This window comes from Vulpes vulpes, chromosome 8 (assembly GCF_048418805.1).
Source record: "Vulpes vulpes isolate BD-2025 chromosome 8, VulVul3, whole genome shotgun sequence".
NCBI lineage: Eukaryota > Metazoa > Chordata > Mammalia > Carnivora > Canidae > Vulpes > Vulpes vulpes.
The window spans coordinates 316,133-338,244 of NC_132787.1; the positions used below are offsets into that span (position 1 = coordinate 316,133).

General features: G+C 35.4%; 1 protein-coding gene across 1 annotated transcript; it reads right to left on the reverse strand.

The window, feature by feature from the left end:
- Positions 1 to 5,877: 5,877 nt before the first annotated feature.
- On the reverse strand, positions 5,878 to 6,860 carry LOC112911278 (olfactory receptor 9K2). The gene has a single exon (XM_025987739.2). It carries the CDS (start codon positions 6,817 to 6,819, stop codon positions 5,878 to 5,880), a length of 942 nt encoding a protein of 313 aa, XP_025843524.2. The 5' UTR covers positions 6,820 to 6,860.
- Positions 6,861 to 22,112: the final 15,252 nt, after the last annotated feature.

Here is a 22,112-nt window from a genome sequence, read left to right on the forward strand (position 1 = left end):
TTGAAGGGCAGTTAAAGTGTTTTAACCTTCTAGATATTGTGAATAAAGCCAGTAGGAATATGCACACATCTCTATTTGAGCCATAGCCCACTCCCACTGCCTCCCTCCCCCTTTCAGCCTAGTGTGATAGAAAGTACACAGGCAAGTGTACATAAGAACATAGAGTCTCCTCTTACCCTAGGTCTCGGTCATGGCTACCATATCACCTGGAGAGTGACAGGCTAAAAACATTTATTTCTTCCAGCTCCATGTTGCAGAAACTCCATTTAAGTCAAGAGTGGCTAAAATATCTAGAAATCTCTTCCTCTACTTAGGGCCCATTCATAGAGTAGAAGCTCTACCCCAGGCATGATAGGTGAAGAACTATAGGGCTCTTATTCCCTTGCTGTTGCTGCCGTTCAAAGGATAAAGGTTTTTTTGCCAAGAGAAATAAGCTTAGAAGACCATAAGCTACTGACCTCACCCAGAAACCATATCATAAGGCCAGGGTGTCATTCTGAGAGAACTGGGCCACTGCTCCTGTTCCAGTTCCAGAACAGTTGACAGGTTTTACGTAGAGTGAAAGGCAGGCCATAATAATAGAGGGCTCCAAAGCTCTCCTTGAGTGAACTGACTTCATTTGGAATGAAGTGTGGGAAGTATAAGCATAAGGGACTCTCAAACATAACACATTTGGTGATAAGCAGTTAAGAGAATTTGGAAGCTCAATGAGAGCAAAAAGCTGACTGTAGACAAACTAGAAGTTTTGCTGAGTGGAAAACCTATAGATGCAATCACTCAACAGAACGATCAGGGGAGGACACAGCCAAAGCCAGCCCAATAAAACCAGTGACATTCAAGAGTACGCAGAAGCCTAAAGCTGTGCCTCTGAGGTAACACAAAGTGCTTCTCAGAACAAACAGCTTTCAATAATATAGTAAAAAAAAAAAAAAAAGGAAAAAAACAAATATAGAAATTATTTTAAAAACATTCTGAAGATACAATAACTTGAAAAATATTATATAATAGGAATCATACAGTACATACCCTTTTCAGATTGGCTTCTTTCACTCAATAATGTGCATTTACAATCCCCTAATATCCTTTCACTGTTTGAAAGATTCAGCTCATTTCTTTTTAGTGCTGAATCTTATTCCATTGTCTGGATATACAACAGTTTATTATTCATTCACCTTCTGTGTGCAGGTCCTTGTGTGGACGTGAGTTTTCAACTTGTTTGGATAAATATCAAGGATCACAATTGCTGGATTACACAGTAAGAGTATGTTTAGTTTTGTATGAAACCAAAAAGCTATCTTCCCAAATGGCTGTGCCACTTTGCATTCACAATAGCAATGAGTGAGGATTGCTGTCCCTCCACATCCTTGACAACACTTAGTACAGTCAGTGATCTGGATTTTGGCTATCCCAATAGGGGTGTAGTAGTATAACATTTTTTTTATTCTTTTTAAATTAAGACGTTAAATTTTAGAGGAGTTTAAGGTACAGAGATTTATCATATACTCCGTGCCACCCCCAACACACATATCTTTGTCCATTGCCAACACCCTCCACCAGATTGGTATGTGTGTCACAATTAATGAGCCTACAGTTACATCTATCATCATCCAAGATCCACAGGTCACTTAAGAGCTCACCCTCGCTATTGCGTATTTTATGATTTGGACAAATACAGGTATCCATAATGATGGCATCATAAAAAAGTGTCCTCACCATCCTAAAAACCTTTTCCTTTTTCCTGCTCATCTCCTCCTACCCACAACCCCTATCAACCACCCATCTTTTTCCTCTATACTTTTGCCTTTTACAGAATGTCATATGCTGGTAATCACATAATAGGTACTCTGTTCAGATGGGCTTCTTTGACTCAGCAGTATGTAATTAAGATCCCTCCTTGTCTTGTCACAGCTAGATGCTTCATTTTTAGCACTAAATAGCATTTTATTCCCTGCATATACCATGGTTTTATTTATCCACTCACTTACTGAAGGAAATCTTGGTTACTTCCAAATTTGGGCAATTATAAATAAACCTTCCATAAATATTCATGTGCCAGTTTTAGTGTGAACATCAGTTTTAGCTTTTTTGGATAAATACCAAGCAGCATAATTCCTAGATCATAGATCAGTAAGAGTGTGTTTAGTTTTCTAAGAAGCTGCCCAATTGCCTTCCCAGGTAGCTGTACAATTTTGTGATACCCACTAGGAAAGTGTAAGAGCTCCTGTTGCTCCCCATGTAATTATTCGATGTTGTCAGTACTCTGCATTTAGGTGATTCTGACAGGTGCAGAGTGGTATCCCATCATTGTTTTGTATTATATTCCCTGATTATGTATGATGTGGAAGACCTATTCATGTGTTTATTTGCCATCTGTATATCAACTTTAGTGAGGTATCTATTAGACTCTTTGGTCCATTTTTTAATAGGGTTGTTTTTCTTATTGTTGAGTATTAAGTATTATTTGCACACTTTGGATATCCTTTATCACATATATTTTCTAAATATTTCCCTCTAGCCTATGTCTTTCCTTCTCAATCACTGACAATATCTTTCACAGAGCAGAAATTCTTAATTTTAGTGAAGTTCAACTTGTCAGTTGTAGTTTTCAGGGATCATGTCCTGGTGTTACATCAACAAACCCAAAGGCATCTGGATTGCTCCTATATAATCTCCTAGAAATTTTACAATTTTGTGCTTTACCACTTGAGTTAATTTTTGTAAATGCTGTAGAGTTTTTGTCTATATTCTCATTTTTGCATGTGGATGTCCAGTTATCCCAGTACTCCTTTATTGAACAGCCTACCTTTTCTCCATTTTATTATCTTTGTTTCTTTGTCAAAGATCAGTTGACTCTATTCACGTGGCTCTATTTTCACCATCTAAATTCTGTCCCATTATTCTATTAATTTATTCTTTCACCAATCATATTATCTTAGCTGTATAGTTGTGGAAAGTTGAAATTGTGTAGTGTCTATCCTCTGATTCTGTTCTTCTCCTTCAATATACTGCTGGCTTTTCCAGTATTTTGCCTTTTCATATAAACTTCACTTTCATGTCTGAAGTTTGTAAAAAAAAAAAAAATAACTTGCTGGAGCTTTCATTGAGATTTCATTGAACAAATATCTCAAGTTGGGAAGAAATCACATCTTGACAGTATTAGTCTTCCTCTCTATGAGCATTCAATAGTTCCTGATTTATTTAGGTATTCTTTGACTTCTTCCATTAGAATATTATACCTTTCCTCCCAGAGATCTCATATATTTTTGTGAAATTCATTTCTAAGTGTTTTATTGGGAGAAGTGATAATATAAATGGTATGGTGTGTTTTTTGTTTGTTTTTGTTTTTTATTTAAGTTCAATTAGTCAAAAAATAGTATATCATTAGTTTCAGATGCAGTGTTCAATAATCCATCAGTTGCATATAACATCCAGAGCTCATCACATCACATATTGTGTTTTTTAATTTAAATTCTACTTGCTTATTGCTCGTATATGGAAACCAACTAACTTTTGTATATTAACCATGTATCCTGCAACACCCCTATATCTCCTACTAGTTTCAGGAAGGTGTTTTTGTCAATTCTTCCAGATTTTCTACATAGACAACCATGTCACCTGTGAACAAAGATAGAGTTATTCTTCCTTTCATTCTGCACATTTTTTATAGTAATTGGCTACAGCTGACACAACAAATACCACAGACTGGTGCTTTAACCACCTTTTTCTTCCCCTCCACTTCTGGAGACTCGAAAACCATAATCAAAGTGCCATAAATAAATATTCTGAGGATTCTTTCTCAGATGTGATGTCTGCCTTCTTCTTTCCTCTTCCTCAAGGTGCCATAAATAAATATTCTGAGGATTCTCTCTCAGATGCAGATGTCTGCCTTCTTCTTTCCTCTTCACTGTGGTCATTCCACAGTGCACATGATTATCCAATGTCTCTCTGTGTGTCCTAATCTCTTCTTATAAAGGTACCACCCAGACTGTTTAAAAACCCACTGTATCTGCCTTATTTTGAAGGTTCTATCTCTACATATAGTCACATACTGAGATAGCGGGGGTTAGAGCTTCAACATATGAGTTTGAGGAGATAAAGTTCAGCTCATAATACCTTTCTTTCCTTTTTTGTCTATTGCATCATCTAGGACTTCCAAACAAATGCTGAAGAGCTGTGGAGAGGGGCACACCCAATGCCTGATTCTTATCTTAATGGGAAAGCTTCTATTTCATCACCATTAAATATAATCTTAGCTGTAGGGTTTTGTGGATATTCTTTTTCAAGTTGAGGAAATGCCCCTCTATTCCTACTTTGCTAAGAGTTCCTTTACTTTTTTACGTGTGGGTACCATCACCAGAAATGTGATACAGGCTCAAAAATGGTGAGACTTGGTGTACTCCCCTCAAACAAATCAGCTAATAAGTTCTGTGTATCTAACCTACAAATCAGCCTTTTTTATTCAGTTACATTGGAATGCTTCAAGCTATATCAATAAGTTGAACTGATGGAGTTCAGTATACTTCTGACTCCAGTATACTGATTCCAGTCTTATTCCCTAAATACATCTTCCACTTAGCCTAAAGACTTCCCCTGATCACCAGTAACTGCTTTCAGGCACCACACATTGAAATCTGTGTGTTTCTCTTTCATATAAATATCTGTGAATTTGAATCATCTGTGTAAGGATTTGATTCTCACACTTAATGGTAAGTTCCCAAAGGAATAAGGTTATTTATACATGAACCTACCACAAAACATACTACACAGTCAATAAAATTTATTAAAAAATGAATATTCAGAAAATATATCAGAAAATTTTGGACCTCACATTATTTTAATGATTAACTTCTTCTATGCTTTATTCAATATTTTTCACAGTAATTAGCACAGGAAAAAAGTGCATGAAAATCCAGTTGAGGGAATGACTGCCCAAAAGTGTTTTCAGGTCTCTGTATACCACTTTGGTTTTTTACATTAGGATTTAGCAACTAGCAATGTCTCAGAGCAGCCTACAATGCCTGACCTATTTTATATAAAATTTTCCAAGTTGTTGTTGTATATAGCAAAGATTACTTATTGTTTCTTTTTATTACTACTTCCTCTCAATAAAACACACATAACATTTTTGATTCAAAATGAAAATTCAATTCAACATGCTGAAAACTTAGCAAATTGGAAAACATTATTTTAAAAAATAAGTTGGGCATTGGGCCACCTGAGTGGCTCAGTCAGTTAAATGATGCTTGGATTTGGGTCAGGTCATGATCTCATGTATAATGCATCATGTGACCAAACCGCATGTCACACTGTGCTCAGCGAGGAGTCTGATTGAAATTCTCTTCCTCCTCCCACCCAACATACTCTCACTTTTTCTCTCTCTTTCTCTCCCCCTCAAATAAAAAGAAGAAAAAAAATAAGTGGGGCATGATTTTCAATTATTAGTGATTGTGTATAGTGCCAAGAGTGATTCTAAGACAAATACAACACAAAATATTGTTTATGAAGCATAAAGCAGCAAGCCATGAAAATAAATAGAAATCAATTCTGTGAAACAAAATCATATGTGCGATAGTGTTGACACTATCTTCAAAAATGCTTCCCAAATATCCAGGACATCTCCAATATCCAGGACATTCAGAATTAACAATGGTGAAACAAAATCATATTTGATGTAGTGTAAGTTCATATTGAAAAATGATTTTCTAATATCCTGTACATCTCCAATATCCAGGAGGACTAGAATAAACAATATTCTAGGTGCCTCACCTGGAAAAAGTTCTGATAACATTTCTCTGATGTTCAGGAGAATAACTTTCAAAAATATCCACAAGGAGTATGACAGTAAATAGACATAAAATCAACGGTGGGAAAGAAAAATCACACAATTGTATTTTTCTTCTCAAGAAGTTTTTTAAGAGCTTCTTTAACATCTTTGTTTCTCAAGGAATAAATCAAAGGATTCAACATGGGAGTGACTAACGTATAACATAAAGAAGCCACTTTACTCAGCTCAGGAAATCTGTCAGGAGTAAGATACATAAAAAAGACAGCACCGTACAGGACACTCACGACTCCTAGGTGAGAGCTGCAAGTGGAGAAGGCTTTCTTACGTCCCTCAGTGGATCTTATCTTTAGAACTGTGGACACAATATACAAGTAAGAAATAAGAATAACTATGATAGTAGGCAAAATAATGATGGCAGATAAGGAGAAAGAAATTATCCTGTAGATGAAGAGATCAGAACAAGATATCCTCTGAAGTGGACGAGTGTCACAGTAAAAGTGGTCAATGGCCCGGGAAGCACAAAAAGACAAAGTAAATGTCAAGCTTGTCTGAAGAACTGAGCTGATGCAGCCACAAAAATAGGAACCAGCCACCAACTGGATGCAGAGGCGTGTTGACATCTGGACGGAGTAGAGGAGTGGGTTGCAGATGGCAATGAAGCGGTCATAAGCCATGGCAGCCAGGAGAAACCCCTCAGCCACAATGAAGAGGGCAAAGAGAAAGAGCTGGGTCACACAGCCTGCAAAGGAGATGGACTTGCTCTCAGACCAGAAGTTGATCATAGCCTTGGGCGCAATTACAGAGGAATAGAAGAGGTCAATGAAGGAGAGGTTGCCCAGGAAGAAGTACATCGGTGTGTTCAGCCTGGGATCAGTCAGGATAACGGCCACCATCCCAACATTCCCCAGCAGGATCATGGCATACACCAGCAGGAAGAGCAGGAAGAGGAGAATGTAGAGCTCGGGGCGGACCCTGAAGCCTACAAGAATGAAGTCAGTCACTTCTGAGCGATTGCTGGTTCCCCTGTCACCCATGGCAGAAACCTGCGAGAGGCACAGGGAGAAATACACAAATGAACCTGGGCTTTGAGCCAGCTACAAATACTCATTACAGAATTATGACTTACGAATGTATTCTAGTCATCACTCATTGTAACTTCATAAAACTACTGTGACTTAACCTTAAGCCATTGCAACTGATGATGAATCAAAAGGTTAGCTTTATGTCCCTCTCTCTGTAAGTAGGAGAATCAGATTTTGTCCTCTGAATCTAATGCAACTCCTTTCTACCCAAATGCCTTTCATGTCTGCAAGTATTACTTCTGTGTATGTTTCTGACTCATGATTTATGCAATAAATTCATTGTCATGAAGAAGTGATCAGAAGGGAGCACAAACAATTTAGCAGATGACATTTGGGAAGGAATTACAATATCTGTGTCTGAAGATAGGGAATTCAGTAGCCTGTTTTAGGATAACCTAACTTTGAATCCTTAAGCTACATTACATACCAACATATATAAAGAAAGTGACTGAATTTTAAAATGACCTAAGAGAAACATACTTACTTTTTGTAGGTAATGGAAATTTTGAATTTTGATGTAACTTTATTTACTCACTAAGATCAAAGTTGTGCACAAATAAACACAAAAATTATTACAGTTCAAATGCTGGGATTTCTCTCCTAGGTAGGCCTCTAAAACCCCTTTATAATGATCATTTCCCTGCATTTCCTCAACCTGAAGCTCATAGGTTTTTTTTAAAAAAGGTCTATAAGTAGTCTGGATGGAGGAGTTACTTTAGAAAAGATACTGAGAAAAGAAGAAAGAGAAAGAAGAAAGAAAAAAAAAAGAAGAAAGAAAAATGAAAGAAAGAAAGAGATACTGAACACAAAATACACATGAAGGATTGTTATTTGAATAAGATTGTTATTCTTATTTGCCCAAAATATGATTTTTCACGCATTCATACCTCATTTCCTAGACAGCTTGAGGAAGGATTTGAACTGATTGTGTTAAAATAGGGTCACTCTGTCCTCTCAGGGCTCTATATGCATGGTTCTGCCTTAATAATAATAATAATAATAATAATAATAATAATAATAAAGCACTTTTTATATGCCAGCCACTTTTCTAAATGCATTTATAGTAGCTCTTTTAATCCATACAACCATACTCTGAGGTGTGTACTATTCAATTTCCTAGTTTACACGTGGAGAAACTAAGATACAAAGAAATGAAATCTGTTCATTAGCTACCTACAAGGTCAGAATTGAACTTTGTAGACAAAAAAAAAAAAAAAAAACTGGCTCCAGTATCCATGCATTCTTAATCACTGCAGATTACCACCTTTTATAATAATCTGTTCTGATTCCTTTACCTGATTTACCTCTTTTTGTACTTGAGTTCAATTAAAGTTTCTTATCCCCAAAATAAATTCTCTAATCTCTCAACCTAGATTAAAACATTTCTGCATAATCATGTTCCCAATGATAGTAGCTATTATCATCATATTTTCATATTCCTAATAAATATGAATGAGTTCTTCCTTAAGATCAAAATTTCAACTTGTCCTCATATACGCCAGCACAACAACCTTCTGTGTCTGGCAGGAGGCAATTAATCAACATCTATTACAAAGATATATGGTGAATGTAATCGAACAACCAAAATCAGAAAAACTTGAAGACTTGGAAACACTCAGATGGTTAGCAGAGCTTTAGGTATAAATATAGGAACATCCAGGGCTACTTTTCACACTTACTAACTGGGACCTTGGACTAAGTGACTTATGTAACTTGCTTATATCCTCTATATAACCTACTTATGGTACTTAAGTTCCTGATGGAACTTCTGGCGAGGTACTATACCACTGTATCCTCACAGAAACCAGGCACGAAAACAATATACCTCCCAAAGTTTTCTTGGAAATACTTAGACAATGCATGTAAATAACTTAGTGCCATTTATGACAGGATAAGTACTTGGCAGATATTAACTGTTATTATTTTTATCTCAACTTTCTGTGCTCACTCTATGATGCACACCAAAATAGTAAGCACCAATTTGGTTGAAAATTAATGAGTATTGGGATATTATTTTTTGGATAAACCATTTTAAGTTGAGAGAAGAAATCAGAGAAATTGTTAAAAGATTAAAAAGAATAAGGAAATCTGAGAGAAGTGTAATATCTTGCCCAAGAAAAAGATGGCTGACAGAGAAGTGGCATGGTGTCTTACTGTTATACTTTCATTAATCACCAGTTCCATCAAAACTTAAATATACAAATCATTGTAACATAAAAGAGCAAAATTTTAAATAGATAATACTTGACATCTGAAGAGGCATAAAATACATACTCAGAAGGTGAAAAGACACCCTGAAGTAGTCATGAAGTGTTTCTTAAGTATATTCTATTTGTCTTCTTCTAATCTTCTCCAGGGGTAAGATTGTAGAACATTTTAACTACCCGGATTTATTCCTATCAAACTTGTTCTAATGTTAATAAGTTTATGCCCAAAGACATTTATACCTAGAAAAGAGTCTCTCCTAGAGCAGCCAATAAACAAGTAGTCAGTTGATGAATAATTATTTGTAAAACTCACGTTTCAAAATTTACTCTTACCTTATATTGATATTTTGTCAGATTCTGAAAATGAAGCAGCAGAATCCCAATGTTTTCCTGTTCTTATTGTTTTAATTCTAGAGATGGCAAACATAAAGTCAATCAATGACCATGCTACAAGTACTAAACAACTTTTATGTCAGGATATAATGAATCCCTCTCCCCCCAAAAAACTCCAAATCCATGTTTATCATTCCAGTTTTAGTTCTTCCCATAGAGAAACTGGACTAATTTCCCCTGTTGCTCTATTTAGACAACTACACTTTCCTTAGGTAATTGATTTCTTGAAAAATGATTTATAGTCCTTTGTGGAAGAGACACAAGGTGATTTTTTCCAATGTGCTTTGCTAATACTGAAACAGTTCCAGGAATTGTATACAAAGGGAACCTGAGGAATCAACCGGCAGGATATTCTCTGTCCTGCATTCTTGGATGCTGAATGCTTTTAAAGAGGTAAAGTGGATTGTCTTGGATATGGAGGTAGAGGTCCTGAGCCATCTGGAATCTCAGAGAATCCACCAGAATATCAGCAGGAGTCATCCATACTGGCTTTGGTTTTGCCATAATGGTGTAACTTTTTGAAATAATTACAGCATTGAGGTTTCTCTTACCTTCTGGGACATAGTCCTCTGGGAGAGAGGGAAGTATCAGTAAGTTACTAAGGTACCCAGGCTCCAAGCCAAGCTCCTGAGGATCACAGAGGCTCTAGTATTAGGGGGAGGAGGGATAGGAAGGAAGAAATAGGAAGGAAGGAAGGAAGGAAGGAAGGAAGGAAGGAAGGAAGGAGGGAAGGAAGGAAGGAAGGAAGGAAGGAAGGAAGGAAGGAAGGGGAGGAAAAGGAAAAGAAAAAGGAAAAGGAAAAGGAAAGAGAGAAAGAAAAAGAAAGGAAAATGAAGAGCTCAAACTTACTAGGAGTCAAAATACATACAATAGTTTATTTTTTTTCTTTTCTTGTAGTGTGAGTCCTTTGAGAGGGACCAAAATGATCTTTTAGTCTTAATTTCTTCACTGAAAAAGAAACATTTCCATTTATTATTACAGCAAACCATGTGGTAGGCTGACACAGATATGAAAGAAAATATTATGTTATGAGATATATTTTAGAGAAATTTTTATTCCTAGTCATAAAATTCATTCATTTTCACTTAAAACTCTCCATATTTATCCTTTAGCTATATTTTTTCAATGATAATTGATAATTAGAAGTACAATAGAAGGGGCCCCCAGGTGACTCAGTCAGTCAAGCATCTGCCTTTGGCTCAGCTCATGATCCCAGGTTCTTGGGATGGAGCCCCAGGTCTGCCTCCTGGTTCACAGGGAGTCTCGTTCTCCCTCTCCCTCTACCCCTCCCCCTGCATGTGCTCTTTCTCTCTCATTCTGTCAAATAAGTAAATATATTTTTTAAAGTACAATAGTATGGGGATCGTATGGGATAAATTAACCCTGCAAACACCCTCTAATTACTTAAAGTAGAGGTTAAATAATGATTAACTTAATCTACATTAGCTTCACCTTGTAATCTTAATTACCTGAAAGTTGTTTGTTGAGGTGTCAGGCACTAAGTAATATCTCAACAGTCACTGTATAAATTTCAAATAATTTTTTTAATTGTTCTTTTTTAAAATTTTTTATTTTATTTTATTTATTTATGATAGGCACACAGTGAGAGAGAGAGAGAGAGAGAGAGGCAGAGACATAGGCAGAGGGAGAAGCAGGCTCCATGCAGGGAGCCCGACGTGGGACTCGATCCCGGGTCTCCAGGATCGCGCCCTGGGCCAAAGGCAGGAGCTAAACCGCTGCACCACCCAGGGATCCCAAATTGTTCTATATCAGTCCAAAAAAATCTTAATTTGTGTATGATAAAAATTACATCATTAACTGTCATAAATACATTTTATGTACTATAGTAATGGTAAAAGGGAAGAAAATAATGGTAGCTTCTAAATCCTCACATATGCATCCTATCAAAGACAATAGTTGATATTTTCCTTCCATATTCCCCTTGTTCTCAACAATAAACTCAGAATCCATAAGCTACTTACTGATGGGGTCCTTTAAAGTCCACTGATGAAGGATCTGGGACCTTTGTGGTCTTGCCATGTTGAATTACTCTACTTTTTCATTAATATTTACCATCAAACACGATGGTGTTAGGAGGCATCCTGGAAAATTCCCTGGGTTACTGCTACACACTCCCCCCTCTCCTTTCCATTAATATCTTTTGCTAAATCACTGAGAGTTACCCAAAAGAATACAAAGCATTTTGTTTACCTGTTGGTTCAGTGAAATGAATACCCAGGGGACAGGAGCAATTGCTACGTCTCCCAGTAAAATGTTCTCTCTGTCGAGCAGTAAGTTTACTAATTCAGAAAAGCATAATGTCAAAGAGACAGCAAGGGGGGGAAAAAGTGAGTAAGCAGATTTTAATGTGGTAGCTGATACTGCTTTTTTGACCCAAGGTACTTGGGCCAATAGTCTGATTATGGCATAAATGGCCTCATATATTGTTTGCTAACACAGAGTATAGATCATATCCTGGAGACAACAACTCGACTATGTAAAGTGCTAACAGCCAGTTGGTCCAACAACTGAATCCCCTATAAGTGATTCCACCATTCCATAAGTTCACTTGATTCTGCTTGATGAGGCACATGATGATTCCACTGAATTCCATAGGAATGAATGCCCTGCCTAACTTCTGTTCTCGTAAAGTGAGTGCATTGCCCTAAAGCTGTCCTGCAATGTGGTATAATAGTGAATAAGGCATTTGTTGAGTCCTGATACAGTGGTATTAATAGAAGCAATTGGGCAAAAAGTACAAAATAACAACTAGAACAGAGCCTGGGCAAATGACTACCCATCCTTGATGGAAAAACCAGTGTTCAAACTGAAGCATGATGACTGGCTGGTAGCCCCAGGTTATGATATTTACATTTTTTGTTGTAGGAAGGATACTTACCGTGAGACCTACACTTTTTAGGAATTTTTGTGTGCAATAGAACATGGTAGCTCTGCACAGTGTTATACAGCATCTCTAGAGCATGTTCAACTTGCGTAATTTAAATAGGTTGAAGCCCTTTGAATAGCAATTCCTCATTTTCTTCTCTTCTTAGCCCCAAGCAATCACCATTCTACTCTCTGCTTCTATGAGCTTGGCCTCTTGTCTTTTCTTTGAGCTTGGTTTCTTGAGATACCTTCTAGAATTGGAATCATAAAGTATTTGCTGTGATTGGCATTTTTCACTTACTGTAATTTCTCCAGGTTCATCCACGTTGTCATTGTGGCAGAATTTCCTGCATTTTTTTATGCCAAATAATGTTCCACTGTATGTATATGTCACATGGTCCTTCCATCCATCAATGAACATTTTGTTTTTCTCCGTATATTTTTGATGACCATCATCAGGAAATTGTGCACTTACTGAAGGTAATTTCCAGGGCTACCACATTAAGCAATCCATGTTGTGAACCCTAGCTCTACTACCATGACTATATTATTGCTGAGAACCCGTGATAAAGTAGATGGTAAAGAATCTGGAAGATAATGGGTCATTGCCTTTATCAGGTTACTGATAACCTGATCCATATCTGATATGAATTACTCAGTAGTCTTGTGAGAAATTAATATTCTCAATTCCTTTTACCATTCAGGGAAGTCCGTTCATCTACTAACAGACCACGGGGTCAGTAATCCTTCACTCTTGCTGCATTCAAGTTCCTGGTTATCAACGTAAACCACTAGTCCACTGGCCCTAAATCACAGTAAATATGTGTCCCACACTATATTCCAGACAAGAAAATAACTATGCAGGTGGAAAAGGTATGTCTGTTAATAATATCTTCCTTACAAGTGTCATTAGGAAATAACTTTGAGTTGGACTAAGATGCTGCCATAGTAGTCCATTTCCAGCCAGTGCTTGTGTCACATGAAGCACAACCTATAAATCTGGCTCAATTTATTTTTTCTCTCTGCATCAGGCTCCCTGCTTAGCTGGGAGTCTGGTTCTCCTTCTCCTCCCTGTTCATACTCTCTCTATATCTTTGTCTCTCCCTCTCAAATAAATATATAAAAATCTTTTAAAAAAATTTTTAAAACATACCTTTAATAGGGTATTTTGTACTCTAAATTTTTTTTGAGTTTTTAATATGGTTGCTTCCTTTCTTTGTAATTCATGATAACATGGTAGTAATGAGTGTGAAATGATAATACAAATAATTATTTATGATTGCCGTGCTCCCTCTGTTTAATTAGTTTACCACAGTTATTTCAGTGCCCTTGTTTGTAAGTCCACAATATAGTTAATTGTCAAGTCAAAAAGAAAAGCTCAATTTTCCTAAAATTACGTACAGGTAAATATATTTAATGTAATTATATTTCATTGATTGTGTAACATTCATGATCAGTAGAAACAAACATGATCAGTAGATCATGTACAAAGATTGATGCAAGATTTTAATTAATTTTCATAAAACTATTACATACATAAAAAGACAAGTAATAAATATATGGCAAAATAATATTTTCATGTTGCAGGAGATAACTCAACACCACATAAAACTAGAAGTTTTAAACCCAATTTGGTATCCATTTCAAATATTAATATCAAATTAAAATTCAACCATCTTAATGCATACACAAATTTCTTATTGAGAAGATAGTTTTACCTTAAAATAATAATTATCCTTCCCCCTTATGTATTTAATTTATTTTCTTATTTCATTGGATATAATGCTATATATAATACATATGATAAAAATATAATATTGAAATCAAAAAGGAAGAACACTCTCAAACTTATTTACAATGATGAGATTATCCTGATGCCAAAACCACAGAAGTACACTAGTAGAAAACTATAGGTCAATATCCATGATAAATATAGATGCAAAACTTCTCAATAAAATGCTAGCAAATACAATTCATCAGCACATTAAAAGGATTGTTCATCACGACCAAGTGATTTATCTTTGTTTATGCACGAGTGGTTCAACATATGCAAATCAACCAAAGTGATATAGTACATTAACCAAAAGAAATAAAGAATCATATAATCATATTAATAGACACAGAAAAATCATTTGACAAAACTCAACATCTATTCATGATACAAACTGTTGCCCTATTAGTCACAAAGGAACATATGTCAACAAAATAAAGTCCATATATGACAAGCCCACATCATCATCAATGATAAAAGGTTGAAAACTTTTCCTCTAAGATTGGTAACAACACAAGGGTGTCCTCTCTCACTATTCTTATTCAATATGGTACTCACTAGAGTGATAAGGCAAGAAAAATAAATAAAAGGTATCAGAATTGGAAAGGAAAAGATAACACTTTTTCTATTTGCAGGAAACATGATTTTATATTTAGAAAATCCAAAAGCTTCAACCAAAAGCCTGTTATATCTAAACAATTCAGTAAAGTTGCAGAATACAAAATTAACATGCAAAAATCAATAGCATTTCTATGTATTAGCAAATAATTTTCTAAAAAAGAAATAAAGAATTGGTATAATTTATGACAGCATCAAAAACCATCAAATATTTAGAAATAAATTTAAGGAGGTAAAAGATCTCTGCTGAAAACCACAAGATATATATTTCAAAAATTAAAGAAGACACAAATAAATGGAAAGCTAACCCATGTTCAGGGATTGGAGGAATTAATATTGTTAAGGTACTAATACTATCAAAAACCATATAGATTCAATGCAATCCCTATCAAGATTCAGTGACATGCTTTACAGAAATAGAAAAAACACTTAAAATTTACACGGGACCACAAAAAACAAAGAAATCCTGAAGGAGGTGGGAAAGAGGTGTCCAGTTCCTGATTTCAAGATACACTATGAAGCTATTGTTATGAATACAGTATGGTGCTGTTGTAAAAACCAACAACAACAACAAAAACAATGGAACAGAATTGAAGACCCAGATTTAAATCCAAATCAACTAATAATTGACCAAAGAGCCAGATATATTCAATGGAGAAAGACGGTTTGTTTAATAAGTTGTGCTATGTTGAAGAAAGAAAGAAGAAGAAAGAAAGAAAGAAAGAAAGAAAGAAAGAAAGAAAGAAAGAAAGAAAAATGATAATTGGATATTTACACATAAAAGAATGAAATTGGTCCCATATCTTTTTTTTTTCTTTAAAGATTTTATTTTTTTAAATTTATTCATGACATAGAGAGAGAGAGAGAGAGAGAGGCAGAGACACAGGCAGAGGGAGAAGCAGGCTCCAGGCCAGAAGCCCTATGTGGAACTTGATCCCGGGACTCCAGGATCACGTCCTGGGCCAAAGGCAGGCGCCAAACCACTGAGCCACCCAGGGATCCCTGAAATTGGTCCCATATCTTACACCACTCATAAAAATTAACTTGAAATGGGTTAAAGACTTAAATTTAAGACTTGAAACGTACAGAAGAACATAGGAATAAACTTCTAAACGAGGGTCTTTGTAATAATTTTTGGATATGGCCTCTAAAGCACAAGCAACAACATCAAAAATAAACTAGTGGGATTACATAACCTAAAGAGCTTTTACATAGTGAAAGGAAACATCAAAAAAGTGAAGTGATAACCAATAGAGTGGAAAAAAATTATTTGCAAACCATATATCTGATAAGAGATTAATATCCAAAATGTGTCAAGAAATCAAACAACTTGTTAGCAAAAATAAATAACCCAATTTTAAAATAGATGACAGATAAAAGACATTTCCCCCCAACAAAAGATATACAAAAGGGAAACAGGTACATGAAAAGATGCACAACATCATTGATCATTAGGATGATGCAAATTAAAATCACAAGGAGATATCACCACACACCTGCTATATGGCCATTATCCAAAAAAAAAAAAAAAAAGAAGAGAGAGAAATAACAAATGCTAGTGCAGATGTGGAATGTGGAGTAAAGGGAACCCTTGTGTCCTGTTGGTGACATTGTCAATTGTCACAACCACTATGGAAAATAGTATAAAGAATCCTCAAAAAATTAAAAATAGAATTATCATATTATCCAGAAATTCCATTGGGAGTACAAACAAAGGAAGTGAAAATATTAACTCAAAAAGATTTCTACAGTCCCATACACATAGTAGTGTTGTTTACAAACAATGAAAGTGATTGTAAACGACCCAAGTGTCTATTGATAGGTGGGTGGATAAAGAAGCCATGATATATATACAATACTATTCATCTACAAATAATGAGGAAATCCTACCATTTGCAACAACATAAATGGACCTTGAAGACATTATGCCAAGTGAAATAAATCAATGAAAACAAATACCATATAATGTCACTTTTTGTGAAATATTAAAAAAAAAGAAAAAGAAACATGTAGAAAAAATAGATCAGACTTGTGGTTACCAGAAGCACAGGGTAGATAATTGCCATAGTCTGTGTTGTTGCTGCTTTTGTTGTTTGGTTCATTCATTGTTTTGTGGTTTTATTGTAGCAGCTTCCAGGAGAGAAAGACCTTTCTCACAAACATTGCAAGTTTTTCTATCCCTCTCTCTCTAGGAATTAATTCAGTTTTATAACTTAAATTAAAATAAATTATAGTGGTTTGAATAAAAGGGAGATCTCGTTGTCCTCCCAAGCATAGTGAACTAACTTTAATTCATTAAATATTTACAAATATTTATTTTCTTTGATGTAGGTCAGTCTATTTGAATTAGATGTTCTTACATTAGATAAATATGGCAGATTCCTATAAGAAACTAAATTCTGGGGACACCTGGGTGCCTCAGCAGTTGAGCATCTGCCTTCGGCTCAGGGCATGACTCCGGGGTCCCAGGATCAAGTCCCACATTGGGTTCCCTGCATGGACCCTGCTTCTCCCTCTGCCTGTGTCTCTGCCCCCCCCCCCCGTGAGTCTCTCATGAATAAATAAATAAACTCTTTTTAAAAAAGAAGAAAGTAACTCCTGGGGTGCCTAGGTGGCTCACTGGTTGAGCATCTGCCTTCAGCTCAGGTCGTGATCCTGGGGTCCTGGGATCAAGTCTCACATCAGGTTGCCCAGAGGGAGCCTGCTTCTCCCTCTGCCTATGTTTCTGCCTCTCTCCCTGTGTTTCTTTCATGAAAAAATAAGTAAATCTTAAAAAAAAACAGAAATTAACTTCCAAGAGTGACCCCCACAAATAGTGACCATATGTATATATTGGGCTGTAATTACATACAGTCTGTTGTATAAAAATCTTTTTGTTGTTGTTGTTGTATAAAAATCTAATTAAATTCCTCCTTAAAGAGGAAAGAAGCTGGTCTTAGATTAACTCAGATAATTGTTAGCAAGAGTTTCACAGCTTCAAGCACAGGTCAAGGAAGACAGACCAGACAAGGTACTACATGGACTCTGTCTACAAATAAACTAAAATAGTAGCAGAGGAGTAGGATGTGACAAAGGGAAAGTCTCTCAACCATATGGTTATAACCAGGCTACAATCTTCATAAATAGTTTGCATGACCAGGTTGTGAAAAGGTGAGCATCCCAGTCCCTGAGGGATTCTCAGAAGCTTGCAGACTGACATCTGAACAAGGGCAGATTTCAATCTTTCAGCATTTTCAAAAGAGTAGAAAAGTCCAGATATCTATAAAAACAAAAGTAACAAAGAGTTTTAAAATATATATTAACCCAGACCAGGAGGAAAACAGAAATAAAACAGAAAACCATGCTTCCTGAAGTTTGCAGTGAGGACAAGATGGCCAAATGATTAACGAAAGGGATTTCTAATGTCTCTGCCCCTAATGGAAGAAATGGAATTAGACGTGGCTAAGGATGAGATTCTCTCAGAAAGCGAAAGCTCCTGGTCACTGATGCCCAGTGAGACTAGTCAACCATCAGATTAGCCAAAGGAAAAGGAGCCAAGATTCTAGGAACCCAGAAATGATGTTAAACCAAGTTGTGTTGTGAGGCTGGCAAAATGAAGATTTAGAAGGGAATATAGGCATGTTTCAGGGAATGATCATATTAAGTGTCAAAGAATGTATTAAGGCAAGTTAATGCACTGAGAATCTACTCATACTTTTGTAAATACATGAGGGGGAACAGTTTAAAATTTCTCTCACAAAAAACAAAGACAAGACTTAAAAAGGCAAAAGCAAAAACAGACTCACAAGTAAAGCCAACAATTGATAGGTAACAGTTCTTGTTGTACCCATTTAGGATTGGTTGGTTGCAGCAGAGCTTATCAAGGAAGAATGCTAACCCCCAAGTCCATTTGTATAATTTTCTGAAAACTATGTTCACTAACACAATTCATTAAGTTGGGCTCTTTAAAGAAGAATGTCCGTGAGTGCCCTTTCTATGGGTGACAACAAAAAAGGCAAACTGGAGCAGTGTAACAAACAAAAATGAAATCCAATACCATATTTAAATATCTGTCACATAAGAAAATGTATTACCTATTTAATAATTTAAAATTTTAGAATAGAAATGTAAATAAATAAAAAGCTAAATTTCAACCACCATAAAATAAAATATGAATTATTTTTAAAACACTTTGAGTTGGATTTAAAGTACCTAAAAATGTAAAACAAAATCCAACTATATGTTACTGACAGGAGATTTTTCTATGAAGAAAATACTATAGAAAATTAAAAATAAATAGTTGGGACAAATATATCAGATATATCACTTTAGTGTAGCCAAAGTCATGGGACTACAAACCTATGCTAAAACCTCATATTTAGTACAACAAATGTATTGATATAATTAATATCATAAAAGCATATAATAGGCAGTTTTGTTCATGTAGGCAGGAGACCTCTTCTAATAATAAAGCTCCAAATAGTTTATACATTAAAATGGCATAAAAATATAACTTGTGAAGTGTTTAGGAATGAAAGTAACAAGAAAAAAAAACCTGATGAAAATTAATGATATTAAAATGAAACTAAATAATAAAACAATCATCTGAATCATAAACAGTTATTACAACTCTCTCACAGTATGAATTCAGAAAAGAAGTAAATAAATATAAAAATATGAATGTTAACAATACAAAATCAATAGATAATTTTAATTATTATACAAAATGTTGAACAATATATTACATGGAAAGAAGGAATAACTTTCTACAAAAAATACCAAAATTTAGTAAAGATGAAATTTAAATGTTAAAAAGATCTCACTTTACCTTCACCTCCAGAAAGTTTTGCAGGGAGGCCTAGCATAAAGGCATTCTTATCTCACAGAAACAGTTGCAGAGAATAGAAAATAAGTAAATGATACTTAACTCATTTCATAAATAAAATATCCCCTAAGTAATAAAAAAGACAAAACAAATCAATCCCAATTATACCAATAGCCTGGAAAGAAAAAATACTAAAGAAATGAGACATTTAATTATAAAACTTATATTATGCAAAAGAGACATACCTTTTGTAAAGATGTAATGATGATTCAGCATGAGAAATATCCACTTGATAAAGGACAAGAACTTATGGTTATCCTCGATGATATAGAAATATGATTCATTACTACACCGGAATAGAATGAATGTTCTTTAATTTATGGTTTTCTCCAAAAATATTATACTAAAATCATAGTAAAAGTTCATAAATATTTCCATTAGTCATGACAACTTAAGGATGTCTGACCAACACTACCTTTCAACATTTCACTGCAGGTTACGGCTAATGCAAGAAGGAAAATAGATAAGGATTGGAGGGAGGTTAAAAAGCATTAACACAGCATAATAATTGCCCACAATCACATTCTATAAAATAAAACGAAAACTTGCATGAAGTTATGAGGACTCTGAGCTCAGTCAACATGATCAATATAATGTTTCTTTATACCAATAAGCAATTAGAAAATGTAATAGAGAAACCATCCCTTTTATAATAAATATTGTGTTATACATAGAAATAAATATAAAAATATGTGCAAGACTTTTTAAAGAACACTATAAAAAGTTGTTAGAAGATGTAAAATAAGATATGAATGAGGTGGAAGGTCTATCATGATCAGAGGCAGATTCATCATAAAGCTGAAGAAGCTCAAATTCAATGCCTCCAGCTTGCATGATCCCCTCTGAAGTCACTTAAGGGGTGGGAGGGCCTACCACTGTGTTTATCTAGTCATGTGTTTTAAATTTTGCAAAATACATGACCTGCAATTGATTGAAACTGCTGGGCTCCACTCTCTGATATTTCCTTTTGTGTCAGGTAATATTGAAGAGGTGATTGATTTTTGGATCCAGGTAACAGGACTTTCAGTTGAGATACACTTAAGAATCCTTAGTGATGTGTGTTTTGTTTCAGCCACATGTGTATGTGGTAATGCCAGCTATCCTAGGTGGAATGATTTCCAGGAATATTTCTATTGCTGACTGTGTAGATTCATTGTTCTAAGAATGTGCCTGTTGGATATGATATGGTAAAGTTGGTGCAGCCACAAAAGGAAACAAAGAAGCTTAGAAGAAGATGTATTTTGCTCACAGATACCAGGAAGAGGGGGTTAGGGGTAGGGATTAATGTATGCCTTGGAGGGTCACAGGGAAAGACACCAAGATGGAACTCAGGAAACCCCTTCAGCTATGGCTCATTGCTAGATCACTTCAGTGATCCTCTCTCCTCAAATCAGTTTAGGAGTGGAGAGCTTAGACCATAGTTTTTATTGGCATTTCCATAGGAAAGACATATAGGGCAGGGTAAATGGTTTAGGATTGGCTAGTTTGCATAATTTCTGCTGGCTCTAAACTATAATGGTGGTCCCTACTTGCCAAGTACCTGGCCCTGGAATGATTAAGGCAGAGGAATATTTTCTTTGGGAGATAAGGGCCTGATGGAGGACATATGGCTTCCATCGGTTGTTTGCCTATCAAAGGCATGCTCCTGGCTGGTTGTCTCTGACATTGGCTAGCCCTAGGAGGAACGATCTCTCCCCAGCCAGCAGAGTTTTTTAAGATGTCAAAAAATCATCACACATAGAATTTTTTTAATTTAAAAAAAATTTGCATGTATCCAGGCATGATACAAGGTTCAGTGCCAAAGGCTCTAATCTTAAAGTGTCAAATGGCGCCCAGCATAACAAATAAATTAACTAAAATCAACAAAAGAAACAATAGGTGTTGGCAAGAATGTGAAGAAAGAGGAAACTTCCTGCACTGTGATGGAAATGTAAACTGGTGCAGCCACTCTGGAAAACAGTATGGAGGTCCCTCAAAAAGTTAAAAATAGAACTATCCTAGGATCCAGCAGTTGCACTACTGAGTATTTACCCAAAGAATATAAAAATACTAAGAAAAAGGTATGGAGGCACCCTGATGGTTATGGTAACATTATCTACAATAGCCAAACTATGGAAACAGCCCAACTGTCCATTGACTGATGGATAGATAAAGGAGATGTGGAGGGGGGGGGGTGTATAATAGATTGGTATATATATATATATATAAAACATATATTATATATAATAATATATATAATTGGTGTGTATATATACATATATATCATTACATATTCCATTATATATAATAATATTTCATTATATTAAGTATAATTAATTATATAAAAATGGAATATTACTCAGCCATCAAAAAGAATGAAATCTCGCCATTTGCAATGACAGGGATGGAGCTAGAGAGTATTTTGCTGAGTGGAATAAGTCAGTTAGAGAAAGACAAATACCATATGATTTCACTCATTTGTGGAATTTAAGAAACAACATAAATGAGCAAAGGTGAAAAAAGAGAG

Excerpts from the sequence above, each read along its gene's own strand:
- LOC112911278 (XM_025987739.2), bottom strand. The coding sequence starts at position 6,819 with ATGGGTGACAGGGGAACCAGCAATCGCTCAGAAGTGACTGACTTCATT.